We start from the raw sequence: 15,622 nt of genomic DNA, 5'->3' as shown, positions 1-15,622 counted from the left end.
ACTAATAAAGAAGGTTAAGGTCCAGAAGTGTTCTGTTCTTACCATAATTGAGCCACAATTGCCAAGCCTATGTAAGCTATAAGCTTGTTGCCTCTTCAGAAGTACTGGAAAAGCAAACTTCTGCTCTGCCAAATAGGTACTGTCCCATAATTAAGTTCATTAGCAACCAAGATAAGTTTTATACGAAATACTCCCTGGAAATAAGAAATTTAAAATTTAAGTACTCTTAACTTCAGGGTTTGCCCTCATGATGCTCAGAGCACATCGGGCAGTTTGATGGTAATGATAACAGACATGTTGCAAAGTATTTCTTATAGCTTTGCTACAATGCAGACCTCAGCCTAGCCTTTGTGATCTTGGGAGAGGACTGCAGCAATCTGCTCTACCCAGGGCTCAAGACCTCTAGGAGACTTTGAGGGAAGACTGACCCAGCAATCTGTCTGCTATGAAGAGAATACCTATCTACATTTTAACACCTTCACTCCTGGATTTAATTTGAGATGGTAAGCTCTCTGACTTATCTGCACTGCATACCTTTTAGAATGCCCAGAAATTTCTGAAGCCCTGTGGATTTTCAGCTTTGTGGGAGTCTGGTTATGGATACCAGATGACTACCACACCACTGTTAATCAACTGCATACTTCATGAACCTCATTTTTTCATACCTTTTCCCCCATGGACACACCCCCTGATGTGATGATGACATCAGCACGACTGATACCCTCATTCAAGGCATTGAGTAAGTCATCTGGGCTGGAAAAAAAATAAAGACAAATAAATTAACACACAAGGAAAAGGTTTAAAATATAGTGCCAACTAAAAACTAGACCACCTATTCAACGAGTAGGCATTAACATGAGTTCAGCACAAAAGTCTGTATGAAGTGGGAATCAAAAAGGTCTCTGCACAGTAAAAGCATAACTCATTGTGGAGAAAGAAACTTGTAAGTGTGGAAATAGTAGTTACTGGTACTTTCACAGGCTTTTTACTCAACAAGGCAGTATAATGAGGGGAGACAGTGAGGTGTGGATAGGCTGCCTAACCATCCCAGTTTGCCTAGGAGTATCTCAGATGTAGCGCTGAAAGGTTCACTGCCTAGGAGTATCTCAGATGTAGCGCTGAAAGTTACACTGCCTAGGAGTATCTCAGATGTAGCGCTGAAAGGTACACTGCCTAGGAGTATCTCAGATGTAGCGCTGAAAGTTACACTGCCTAGGAGTATCTCAGATGTAGCGCTGAAAGTTACATTTCCTAGGAGTATCTCAGATGTAGCGCTGAAAGGTACACTTCCTAGGAGTATCTCAGATGTAGCGCTGAAAGGTACACTGCCTAGGAGTATCTCAGATGTAGCACTGAAAGTTACACTTCCTAGGAGTATCTCAGATGTAGCGCTGAAAGGTACACTGCCTAGGAGTATCTCAGATGTAGCGCTGAAAGGTACACTGCCTAGGAGTATCTCAGATGTAGCGCTGAAAGTTACACTTCCTAGGAGTATCTCAGATGTAGCGCTGAAAGGTACACTTCCTAGGAGTATCTCAGATGTAGCGCTGAAAAGTACACTGCCTAGGAGTATCTCAGATGTAGTGCTGAAAGTTACACTTCCTAGGAGTATCTCAGATGTAGCGCTGAAAGTTACACTTCCTAGGAGTATCTCAGATGTAGCGCTGAACAGTACACTTCCTAGGAAATTTCAGGCACACCAGGACAGTCGATCGCCCTAGGTGTTGGAGACTTAGGACTCTTTAGAGGGAATATGACTTAATTTAGTTAGGCCTTGAGAAATGGGCTGAATTTTTACAGGTGGGAAGGAATGGGAAAGGGCCTTGTAAGCAAGAGGATCGGACTGTGATGGAGCCTGTGGTGTTCTCGATGAATGGGGAAAATGAACTGCTTGGGTGAGGGATCTGACTTGGAACGGCTGGGATAGGTAGTGTAGGGCATGATTTTGGAGGGCTCTCAAGGTCAAGAATTTGAACTTCATCTAATGGGAAAAGGGTGGGGGGGGTCCCTAAAAATATAAAGAGCCAGTAGGTGTTTATTGGGAAAAGGGTAGAGAAAAAAAGAACAAGGAAGGCAGAGACAGTATGAGATATTTTGAGAGGATAAAGGGACAGGGTGAATGTTAGGGATTGAAATTAGTGAGATTCCTCACAGTCAACTGAAAAGACAAGTGCACCAGGCCTGCTCTGATTGTACAGATGGAAGGCCTGGGAGGAAGGATGGCGTGAAATCAACAGGCTTATCCTATTGATGTTAGAAGGGTTGCAAAGGCCTAACCTGAGATTAATCAAGTGAGAAAAAAACAAAATGCCAACCATCAGGGTTTCTGGAGAGATAGGAAATCAGGCAATAGCTGAAAGGGACTGTTTAGTCACAATTTTAAATGCATACAAAGCTACTGGGCAATGTGCACTGCACTTGCATTTACCTTCAAATGATGGAGTACAGAAAAGGTGCCTTTTGAGGAATATTTGTTCAGCCTAAACCCTTGTTTTCTAAGAACTTTTTACCCTGTGTAGAAGGGAGGTATTTCCCTTTCTCCTCCATAGACATTTTTTTTTTTTTTTTTTTTTTTGCAGTACGCGGGCCTCTCACTGCTGTGGCCTCTCCCATTGCGGAGCGCAGGCTCCAGACGCGCAGGCTCAGCGGCCATGGCTCACGGGCCCAGCCGCTCTGTGGCATGTGGGATCTTCCTGGACCGGGGCACAAACCCGTGTCCCCTGCATCGGCAGGCGGACTCTCAACCACTGCGCCACCAGGGAAGCCCTCCATAGACATTTAACATGTACATTTAAAAAGGGAACAATCCTGGCTTCTGATGCTCTAGTTCTTGTTTTTAGTCCTTCCTGAGGCATATTCTTGGTCTTGTGCTCCAGGAGACAACTCTTCCCATAAATCTTCCCATAAATCCCCCCCTTTGCTTAAACTAGAATCAGCAGGTTTTTGTTAACTTGAAATCAAATGATGTCTCAATGGCATAGCATATGTTCTCCCAAATCTCTCATGGTAGTGAAGTTTGTTCATATCCTTTTCCCTTGATGCACTATTTCATGGGAGGATGAGGAGGAGGGAGAGGAGATGAAGGAGGAGGAGGAAGAGAGGAAAAGGAGGAGGAGGAGGAGATTTGTAACTAGCACAAATTTTATCCGGGGTGACAGAGGTAAGGAGAGGAACTTGAGATCTACCGGAGAGGCTCTTCAGGAGACAAAGTTGGGAGGTGGCACATTACAGAGATTAAGAGTGTGAACTCTGGAGTCAGACTGCCTGAGTTTAGATCCTGGTGCTACTACCTGCTAGATGTAGAACCTTGGACAAGTTGCTAAACCTTTCTTTGCCTTAGTTTTCCATCTGTAAAGTAGGGATAGTATAGGGTTGTTATGTGGGCTAAGTAACATAATATATATGTTTGTGGGATAGTACCTGGTACAAACTGAGTTTATAAGAAAGGTTGGTTGTTGTTGTCATTACTGTGGTACTGACAAAAGTTATCATACAAACCTAACAACCTGGCAGAGTTCAACTTTAGCATATTTGACTGTTTTTATTTAGGAGAATATCTATGACTAACACAGAAGAAAATCATAGATTGGACCTCAAATACATTCACAGAACTGTATGTGAAAAGCCCAAAGGGCTCAATAAATAAGCTAGGCCTGGTTCCAGCCTGAATAGTTCCATTTACTATTAGGTTCTCTTACTGACTCTAGATAAAATTCTCCTGCTCCTCAAGCACTGGCCTGTCCATGAGTGTACCAGAGGTTGTTTGGCTTTGGTGAGCAAGTTCCCAAGGAGACAACAATAAAAGTTTGAAAAATGGCTCACATGAGGTTCAATCTATAACAAAGAGATCCTTTGAAATCATCTAGTTAATTGCTTACGCAGCCAAAAAGATACCCAGGTGTTCAATGAAGGTCGGATCTATGTGTAAAACATTAAAAAAAAAAAAAAAACTTAAAAAAAAATCCCTGACATGAATTTTGAAGCTAATTTGGTTGGGCAAACATCTTGGAAGAATTATATTAAAAATAGGGTGTATTTTTGAACTATGTATTTTGAACAGATTTTTCATCAATCTTTTTCATTTAGCTTTAGGGAAAAAGATAACAAATTACTCTTTTGTACTGAAATACTATAAGATATGTATGTGATGGATTCCTGATCACTGCATGCCCAGCACTCTGGTCCCCTTGCCTTGCTGAATCATTAAGCTGAGCCAAACTGTTGGCTATGGAGTAAATGGGAAAAACATCACAAACACAGGGTGATGTGGGATGTGATTCAGGTGAAGGGACAATGACTATTATCAACACAACATATAATTTTGTGTTAGTATAAGAGACATTTGCTAATTCTACCAATCTTACAATATTTAATTTATAGCTTGTCAACTCTACAGGATTATGGCAAAGTCACTGGAAACAAAGCAGCAGTGACATACACATCAACATCTTTGTAGGTGGGTAAAGTTCCTGGGACAGGCTAGCTGATGGCTGCAAATAAACATACTTTTCAGTGATTTTTTTTCCCCCTTATTCCTTGTTTTCATATTATCTGGGAAAGACTTTTTCCTATTTTGTAAAACTGCAGAGTCATCAACTCTTCACATGATATTTTCTAACTTGCAGAAATAAACTAAAAGGAATTTTATATCAAGCAAGTCCTTACTATAATTTATTATGTTTCAAAGAATACACTCAATGCTGCTTTCTTCTCTGTGGCTGATGGATCCACAAAATCACCAAATCTTAAAACCGGAAAGGTCTTTGGGGGTCATTGTGTTCAGTAGCAGAGCTGGGAGCACTCTTTGGGGCTTGCCCTTCTCTATCTCCCTCTGCCCATCTCTTTAACTCTACTTTCAGTTGCATACTTCTGGTGTGTGGGACCTAGTAAGAGATCATAGCTTACAGGGACCAATGTATGGCAACTGTCAGAGGATTTGTAACTTCACTTATACTGCATGATATAACTCCATTTATTATTTCACAATAAATCTCTGAGGTAGATTGAACAGTGTGATTATGCCTATTTTACAGAAAAGGAAAGTGATATTCAGAGAGGCAAAGTAGCATATTAAAGGCTAGGCGGAGCAGTAAGTGGCAGAGCTAGGACTAGAACCTCTGTTTCCTTGTCGAGTGCCTAAGCAGAGTGACTGTCTAGTTTTTTCAGGCATATGATATGTCATACAAGGAAAACTCTCATGAGAATGGACCATTATGCAAAAGCATAAAACAGAGGATGCTAAGGCAGCAGGAGAAGATCTGTCTGGGATGACAAGAAAAATGCATCTGTGAACATGTTAGTTCTGCAGAATGAAACAAACATAGTTCTGAATCCTATATTCAGATGAAAACTAAATAAGATTTTGATTAAACATAACTTAGGGCTTGCTCACAAGTCATAAATTTCCTCTCTTTTTTTTGTGATTCATATTTTAAATGATGAAATATTTCTCACATAAGATAACAGTATAACACCCATGTATCCATCTCTCAGATTTGACAAATGCTAATATTTTCCCATATTTATTTCATATTCCATCCCCCCAACCATTTCACTTTTAAGAACTAAAAACTGAGTTTGCTTCTAAGACTAAGAGATTACTCTGAATAATGATAAAAAATAGGTAGCAAGGATTATAATCATGGACATTATAGTAGGATAAAAATCATGATTTTCTCAGTTTTGTTAAATAGAGAGCATAGCATATTAATTTTCGCAACGATAGGAGAGTAAAATGAAAACATAATATGACCTTATATGTCTTATATATGACATTACTTCCTATATATAAGATCAGTTGATATTTAAGAAATAAAATTAATGACAATAATTCTCTTGTTTTAAAAGAACAATACACTGTCACACTTATGTGTTAATTTTACAACTCTATGATGTAGGCAGGGCAAGAGAGGTCAATGAAATTCACAGAGGTAGTGACAGGTTCAAGGTCACCTATGTTCACTCTACTATTCTTTTAAACTACAGTAGTATTCACACTGTGAAAGACACTTTGTTATATACATTGTCAGAAAAGTTATTTATCATTTTTATCTAAGTATGTAAATATTATTTGTGTATGCCAAATATGACGATCAAAAACCAATAACTTGTATTTTTTACATTTGAAATATCTTCTCACCATTGCCACTCGAAGGGATGTTCAATTAAGCAGATTAGCAAGTTTTCTAGGTATATACCAGTAGCTTCCCTTTTCTCAAAGAACAGCAGATCTTAAAGGGATATTGTGATACCATTTAATTCTTTCTTCATTAAAAACTGCAGTTTTAATTAGATTTGAAAGGTGATTAACCATTTCTTTAAAGATAAATCTAATACTAGCATTAATCTTGATTTACTAACACTTTCATCCATTTTCACTTGAAATAAGTACCTACCCATGGTTCTCTGAGAGTACAATATTATATGAAAACATTCTATAAGAGTATTGATTTAGTGCTAAATGCTAGAAATTTAAGTACTCGGTGACAGAAAACAGAACTGTCAACTGAAGCCTGAGTGTGTCAGGGCCTAGAATCCAGTTTTGTCTCTACCGCTGAGATGACTTTGAAAAATGAACATCATTTCTTGGGGTCTCATTATCCTTATCTGTAAAATGAGAACATTTTGACTAGGTCCTTTCCATGTCTAACATTCACTGATTTAAAGCACTAGAAGCTGATTGGGATGCAGTTTAAGCACAAAGGTATTATTTTTAAGTTGACCCAGAAGTCTACTTAAAAAATACTATGACTGCCCTATCCCTAACAACTGGGAAAGCCCAAACCTTCATAACTAAATGTCCAGGAAGCACAGAGGCTTCAATAGAAGACTGGCAGCTTGCTATTGCTGCTTTGCCAATTCAGGAGTTGTGACTTCCATGACTTTTACCACTTTGATCCTCTTTTCCACTATAACTACATTCCTGTCAGGTCTATGGCACCCTAGCAGCTTCTTGAGGGCTGAGGGTGAATACAACTCTCAGTAGGTAAAGGAAAATACCAGCAATTTAAGCTGCCAGCAACTGGAGGGTGGAAGAATAAGAACGATAGTTAGGATGGCTCTTAGTGAAATCAACATGTTGGGGGAAATAGATAATTTTAACAACAACAAAAACAACACACAATTAAAGCACTAATGGAGATTCATTTACAACCTTAAAAGGATGTTCTGGAACAAAAAATATAATTTTCAAAATTTAAAATTTAGTAGATGAAGGTGAATATAGTCTCTGTTGAAACTCAATTAGTGGCATGGAAAACCAAGTAGTAGAAATGTCTCAAAGAGATGTACAAAAATATAAAATGACACAAATCATGCAGGAGATGATAAGAAATTTGGAAGACACAGCAAGACACTGACATATTATTAATAGGAATCCCATACGGGAAAAAAGGAACTGATAGAAGGGGAAAATAGAGGAAAATTTCATTTATTTGTAATGACTTGGCTTGGAGATTCCAGGTAAGACTGACAAAAAATTATACACCTAAAAATGTCCTGGTTAAATTTTATAATTTCAAGGATAAAGAGAATATCTTACAAGCTGTCAGACAGAAAGATTAAATTTACTAACAAAGAAAAAAAGAATACTGGTTTTGGACTTCTTACCTACAATACTAAAAACTATAAAACAGTAGATTAATATCAACATACTCTGAGAAAAAAGGCTTGCAACCCCCAAATCCTATATCCAGTCAGACACCACTCACCTGTCAGGACAGAAGAATAATATTTGTGAAAATGTAAAAATTTAGATAATAAATCAACAAGTAATGTTCTGGAAAAATGACTCTAAATGAAAAATATTAACCAGATCAGAGACCTCAAGATAGGGGAAGATGAAGAGTAGAGAAAACACTAGTAAAATACACACATATTTATAAACTATATAACTAAATCTAAATGAATAACAATCAAATAAACTGGGGGATTACAATATATGTACTAAACATGGATTTCCTAGAAGTTATAGAGACATACTGCAAGAGAAAACTTAGTAATAGTCTAGATTTAAAAGCATTATCTCAGCAATGCCTAAAAGTTGAGGGAGTGGGAGGAGATGGGAGAAGTAAAAGTGTTCTCAAAGTCTCATTGGTGTAGGATGTGCATGGAGGAAATAGGAAGGCCTTGTAGGAGGGATATAGTGAGCACCTTTTAAAAATATAATAGTGGAGAAATGAATATTTGATTATTAGTATCAGAAATTAGAAAGAAAGCATGAGGGCGATGGTAGAGTACAGCACACCTTCCAAAATAATGAGTGAAAGGGAAAAAATAGCACCTGGATCAAACCAATAATAGGGAAAAGGACAAAGAAGAAATAACAAAGTTCTATTAATAGTAAAAATAAAGTAAGATGGAAGGAAAAAATATCAAGAGAATAATATATAGCAAACTTCATGGTAAAGCAAAATGAACGTCAAGCTAGGATCAGGGTTACAGTAAGGCAGATGCAAGATTGAGTTTTTTAAAGCTCAATTCCCATTTGGATGTTATTTATAAGGGATACACTTAAAAGAGATGAAAGAATAAAAATAAAAGGTATGCCCAAAAGACACCAGGCTAATATAAATATTCAAGAAAGCAGGAATGGCATTTTAATGTCAAAGTGGAATTTAAAGTCAAAAGAACTAAAAAGGATAAAGAGAGGAAACTAATTGTGATAAAAGGCAAATTTATAAAACTGATACAATAATATATAACTGTCTCACAAGTCATGTTCTCATTTTATCTAGGCTTCTTGACTGACCTACCAAATCCCTGCACATTGTAGGCACTCAATAAATGAATGAACACTGGCCTCAAATTAATCTCTCCACAGTAGCTTTGGGAATAAATAATGTACAATATTTACAACTATAATGATATTATGGGCAAATAATATTATCTGTGGGTGGAAGAGAAGATACTACTAACATTTATGTAATCATAAATAGTACTTTCTTTGAGTGGATGTCATGTAGAAGAGGGAGTCAATTTATTTGGTGTTGCTCCAGGCAGAATTAGAACTAATGGATAAGAGAAACAGGGATAAAGACTTTGGCTCAGGGTAATAGAAAAACATCCTTGCCATAACAGCCATCCAACAATAAATGTTCTCCTCATGAGGCAAATAATATCTTTCTCACTAAAAGCATCAAACAGAAACCTGATGGCCAGCTGTTAGAAATTTTCTCTAACACCTCCACTGAGTAAAATATTGGAGAAGCTAACATCAGAAATTCCTTTCAATTCTAAGATATTGTATTGTATGGAAATACCAAAATTTATATAATTAACACAATGACTATTTTCTCTTCACGTATATAGACTGAACCAGAAATGGAGAAACTGATGCAGGCATTGCAATATAATACTCAGCTTGTAGATCACACGTGTCTCCCTCTCACTTTTTGGACACCAGGAACATTTGACTATTTGACTTGAGTGAAAAAAATAGAAGCATTTTTCCTCCCCCAAGCTGTGACATTCACCTTCATCTTGGAAGATGGTCACCAATAATAATAACAACTCTTCCTAGAGTTGTAACTTAATTAGATGTCAAAAAAGCTTAAAGTTAATAGAAAGGTAGATAAAAGAGAAAGAAGTATATCTCAAAAGAAATCTATCAAAATGAATGTGGCTTTCTCAAGACTTTGCATACTAATCAGTTTCTGTGAAGGAGGAATATGTCTAAAGGGTATGATATCTTTTGACTATTATATCTACTCAGATTTCAGTGGGTATTGGGGGTCCACTTTCAGTTCAGACTCTGCTTTTTAAAAATTCTATCTGGAATAGGGCCAAGATGGCAGAGTAGGAAGACCCTGAGCTCACCTCCTGCCATGGGCACACCAAAATCACAACAATTTACAGAGAAACTATCGATGAGAATGACCTGAAGACTAGCAGAAAATCTCATTGGCAAAGGCAAATATACAGTAAATGTAGTAAACCAACCACTCATAAAGCTAGTAGGAAGCTTAAATGAAAAAAGTAGTAAAATCATCTATATTCACAGTAAGTAGTTAAGGGTATGCAAACAAAAAGATATAAAATATGATGTCAAAAATATTAAACATGTAGGGGAAAGTAAAAATGCAGGGTTGTTAGAATGCATTTGGACTTAAGAAAGCATCAACTTAAAATAATCATGTATATGTGTATGCAAACCTCATGATAAGTACAAACCAAAAATCTATAAAAGATATATATACAAAAAGAGAAAGGAATCCAAACATAACAATAAAGATAGTTATCAAATCACAAGGGAAAAGAGCAAAAGAGGAAGAGAGGAACAAAAAAGACCTACAAAAACAAGTAACAAAATGGCAATCAGTACACACCTATCAATAATAACTTTAAATGTAAATGGATTAAATGCCCCAATCAAAAGATAGAGAGTGGTTGAATAAATTAAAAAAAAAAACAACCATATATATGCTGCCTGCAAGAGACTGACTTCAGATCTAAAGACACACATAGACCAAAAGGGAGGGGATGGAAAAAGATACTCCTTGCAAATAGAAAAGAAAGTTGAAGTAGCAATACTAATGCAAGACAAAATGGACTTTAAAATGGAGAATGTTACAAGAGACAAAGAAGGACATTACATAATGATAAAGAGATCAATCCAACAAGAAGATATAACAATGTAAAATATATATGTACCCAACATAGGAGAACCTAAATACATAAAACAAATATTAACAAACATAAAGAAAGAAATTGATAGTAACACAATAACAGTAAGGGACTTCAACACCCCACTCACATCAATGGACAGATCACCCAGACAGAAAATTAATAAGGAAACATTGGCCTTAAATGACACATTAGACCTGATGAACTTAGTTGATACATACAGACCATTTCATCCAAAGCAGCAGAATACACATACTTTTCAAGTGCATGTGGAACATTCTCTAGGATAGAACACATACTAGGTCACAAAACAAGGCTCATTAAATTTAAGAACACTGAAATCATATCAAACATCTTTTCTGACCACAACACTATGAGATTAGAAATTAACTATAAGGAAAAAAACTGCAAAAAAAACCCCAAACGTGGAGGCCAAATAATATGCTACTAAATAACCAATGAATCACTGAAGAAACCAAAGAGGAAGTAAAAAAGTACCTAAACAAAAATGAAAATGGAAGCACAACAACCAAAAACTATGGGACAGAGTAAAAGCATTTCAAAGAGGGTAGTTTATAGTGATATAAGCCTATCTCAGGAAACAAGAAAAATCTAAAATAAACAACCTAACCTACACCTAAAGGGAAACTAGAAAAAGAACAAACAAAACCCAATGTTAATAGAAGGAAAGAAATATAAAGATCAGAGGAGAAATAAATGAAATAGAGACTAAAAAAGCAATAGAAAAGATCAATGAAACTAACAGCTGGTTCCTTGAAAAGATAAACAAAATTGGTACACCTTTAGCCAGACTCATCAGGAAAAAAAGAGGGAGGACACAAATAAATAAAATCATAAATGAAAAAGAAGTTACAACTGATACCATAGAAATACAATAGTTCATAAATGATTATTACAAACAATTATATGTCAATAAAATGGACAACCTTGGAGAAATGGATAAATTCCTACAAACGTACAATCTCCTAAGACTGACTCAGGAAGAATTAGAAAATATGAACAGACCAATTACCAGTAATGAAATTGATTCAGTAATTTAAAAAATTCCCACCAAACAAAAGTCCATTAACAGATGGCTTCACAGGTGAATTTTATCAAATTTTTAAAGAACCATTAATGCCTACACTTCTCACATTATTCCAAAAAAACTGAGATGGAAGGAATGCTTCTGAACTCATATACGAGGTCAGCATCACCTGATATCAAAACAAAGATATCACACAAAAAAGAAAATTATAGGCCAAAATCACTGATGAACACAGATGCAGAAATCCTCAATGAAATATTAGCAAACAGAATTCAACAATATGTTAAAAGGGTCATATATCATGATCAAGTAAGATTTATTCCAGGGAGGCAATGATGGTCCAATATCCACAAATCAATTAATGTGATACACCACATTAACAAACTGAAGAATAAAAATCATATGATCATCTCAATAGATGTAGAAAAAGCTTTTGACAAAATTCAACATCCATGTATAATAAAAACTCTCAATAAAGTGGTTACAGAGGCTACATACCTCAACATAATAAAGATCATATATGACAAACCTACAGCCAACATCATACTCAATGGTGAAAAGCTGAAAGCATTTCCTCTAAGATCAGGAACAGGACAAGGATACCCACTTTTATTCAACATAGCATTGAAAGTCCTAGCCACAGCAATCAGACAAGAGAAAGAAATAAAAGGGATCCAAATTGGAAAGGAAAAAGTAAAATTGTCACTGTTTGCTGATGACATGATACTATATATAGAAAATCCTAAAGACACCAGCAAAAAAACTGTTAGAACTAATAAATGAATTCAGTAAAGTTGCAGGATACAAAATTAATATACATAAATCTGTTGTGTTTCTATACACTAACAACAAACTATCAGAAAGAGAAATCAGGAAAATAATCTCATTTACAATTGTGTCAAAAAGAAAAAAAATACCTAGGAATAAAACTACCTAAGGAGGTAAAAGACCAGTACTTGGAAAACTATAAAACATCGATGAAAGAAATTAAAGATGACACAAGTAGAAAGATACACTGACTGTGTCCATGAATTGGAAGAATTAATATTGTTAAAATTACCATACTACCCAAGGCAATCTACAGGTTTCATGTAATCCCTATCAAAATACCAATGGCATTTTTTTCACAGAACTAGAATAAATAATTTAAAATTTTGTATGGAAACACAAAAGACTTTGAATAGCCAAAACAATCTTGAGAAGAAGAACAAAGTTGGAGGTATCAAGCTCCCTGATTGCAAATTACACTACAAAGCCACAACAATCAAAACAGTATGGCACTGGCACAAAAACAGACCCATAGATCAATGAAACAGGATAGAGAGCCCAGAAATAAACCCAGACTTATGGTCAATTAATATACGACGGAGGCAAGAATACACAATGGAGAAAAGACAGTCTCTTCAATGAATGTTGTTGGGAAAACTTGACAGTTACTTGCAGAAGACTCAAACTTGCCTAATTTCTTACACCATATACAAAAATAAACTAAAGATGGATTAAAGACCTAAGTGTAAGACCAGAAACCATAAAACTCCTAGAAGAAAACATGGGCGGTATGCTGTTTTACATTGGTTGTAGCAATATTTCTTTTGGATATGTTTCCCCAGGTAAAGGAAAAAAAAGCAAAAATTAACAAATGGGACTATATTTGTTAATTAAAAACCTTTTGCACAGAGAAGGAAACTATCAACAGAATGAAAAGGCAGACTATTGAATGGGAGAAAATATTTGCAAATGATATGACCAATACAGGGTTAATATACAGCATATATAAATAGCTCATACAACTCAATATCAAAAAAACAAACAACCTGATTTTAAAATGGGCAGAATTGGGAGACTGGGATTCACATATATACAGTATTGATACCATGTATAAAATAGGTAACTTAACGACAATACACTGTATAGCACAGGGAACTCAATGCATTGTGGTGACCTAAAAGGGAAGGAAATCCAAACAGAGAGGGGATATATGTATATGTACAACTGATTCATTTTGCTGTACAGTAGAAATGAACACAATATTGTAAAGCAACTATACTCCAATAAAAATTAATTGAAAAAAAAGATGGGCAGAAGACCTGAATAGATATTTTCCCAAATAAGATATTTAGATGGCCAGCAGGCACATGACAAGATGCTCAGCATAATTAATCATCACAGAATTGCAAATCAAAACCATAACGAGATATCAACTCATACCTGTCAGAATGGCTATTATAAAAAAGACAACAAATAACAAGTGTTGACAAGGATATGGAGAAAAGGGCACGCTTGTGCAGGGTTGGTGGGATGTAAATTGGTGTGGCCACTATGGAGGTTCTTAAAAAATTAAAAATAGAACTACCATATGATCCAGCAATTCTACTTCTGGGTAGTTTTCCAAAGAAAACAAAATCACTAATTTGAAAAGATATATGTGCCGCTACGTTCACTGTAGCATTATTCACAATAGTGAAGATACGTAAGCAATTAAGTGTCCATTGATAGATGAATGGATAAAGAAGAGATGGTGTGTGTATATACTGTATATGGAATACTACTCAGCCATAAAAATGAATGGAATCTTGCCATTTGTGACAACATGGATAGACCTAGAGGGTATTATGCTAAGTGAAATTAAGTCAGACAGAGAAAGACAAATACTCTATTTGGAATAGAGTATTTACTCTATTCCACTTACATGTGGAATCTAAAAAACAAGACAAATGAACATACATATCAAAACAGAAACAGAGGCATGGGCCAAAGGGTCCTCTGAATCCTCGCTGGATTCCGGAGGGAGAGGGGCACGCGGAGACGGGCACCAGCTGTTCCAAAGGCAGCGCAGCTGCACCTGCGAGAGGTGTGATTCGATTCCCTTAGCCCAGTCAGAGGCATTCCTCACAGACCTCTTGGATAAAGTGTGTGAGCGAATGAAGGACTACAAGCATGAAGAAGACCCCGTGACTAAGGAGAAGAATTTCAAGAGATTTGCTCCAAGGAAAGGAGACAAAATATACAAAGAATTTTAAAAATTCTATTTTTATTCTGATGCTTACAGACATTTGAAATTCGCGTGTGAAACTATAATGGAAGAGTACGAAGATGAAATGTTCTCACTTATGGCCCAGGAGGCACACTACCTCGCTGACAAGCTGTGCAGCGAGAAATCAGGTCTGTGTGAAACTTCTACTAATCACAGTGAACTCTAGGAATGATGGTGCTGCTAGCTAGAGGAGAGACAAGTCACAGCCCCCAAGGTCAATGTCTGCATTTCTGTCTTCATGTTTCTTCATGAGAAGAAACTTTACGTCTCTTGTTCATAGTGCATTGTCTCATGTTTGATATTTTATTGAAAATCTCGTTTGGCATCATGACGAGCCCCAATTCTTTCTATAGGTGAAGCTGAGGAGTGCATGAAACGAATTACCTTTGTAGATTTTGATACAAACAGGCTTGGCAGGAAAGCATTTAACTCAGTAATAGGAAAAAAGTGAAGACATTTCATAAATGAAATAAGGATTTAATAACGTGTACCGTATATTTCATGCACATATACAAGTATAGTGCTCTGTTTGATAAAAACTTGATTTGATTTCATAAATACTTGATTAGTCATGAAATTAAGAAAACATATTGCTGCAAATTCCAGGTTAATTTTTCTGGGTTGCATGGCTATCATTGAAAGAAGCGAACTCACTTTATATCAGGAATGAAATTTAAATTTCTAGAAACCTTAAGTTTAAAAACTTTTTAATTTCTAAAGTTTAATTAAATGCATAAAAAGCAGTGAGCACTTTTACAGGGAACAGTAACTATATTGGCCTTTCTGATGCATACATCCTGAATTCAAATGATTTAGAAAATTGATTTATTATTCATGTATTTATTATCATGTAGTCTTAAAGGATGATACCAATGGCCATGTTTTGTTTCGCTGCAAACTCTCCTGTCGTGCCTTTG

The 15,622-nt window shown here is 36.1% G+C and overlaps 2 protein-coding genes across 6 annotated transcripts in view; one reads left to right on the top strand and one right to left on the bottom strand.

Annotated features, from left to right (window-relative positions):
- Positions 1–15,622, bottom strand: part of GPHN (gephyrin) — a 636,104-nt gene that overhangs the window by 28,389 nt on the left and 592,093 nt on the right. For all 5 annotated transcript variants that reach the window (XM_032623646.1, XM_032623644.1, XM_032623643.1 and 2 more), the window contains one exon: positions 666–753. In XM_032623646.1, coding sequence (XP_032479537.1) covers positions 666–753 — 88 coding nt within the window. The remainder of the gene's footprint in view (positions 1–665; positions 754–15,622) is intronic.
- LOC116749350 (protein canopy homolog 1-like) lies at positions 14,593–14,871 on the top strand. The gene is given in 1 exon segment (XM_032623648.1): positions 14,593–14,871. A coding segment is annotated over 1 exon segment (279 nt).

The sequence above is a fragment of the Phocoena sinus genome, chromosome 2, assembly GCF_008692025.1.
Source record: "Phocoena sinus isolate mPhoSin1 chromosome 2, mPhoSin1.pri, whole genome shotgun sequence".
In the NCBI taxonomy this organism is placed as follows: domain Eukaryota; kingdom Metazoa; phylum Chordata; class Mammalia; order Artiodactyla; family Phocoenidae; genus Phocoena; species Phocoena sinus.
The sequence above is the reverse complement of the archived record's forward strand: the minus strand, read 5'-3'. Positions and strand labels throughout refer to the sequence as shown.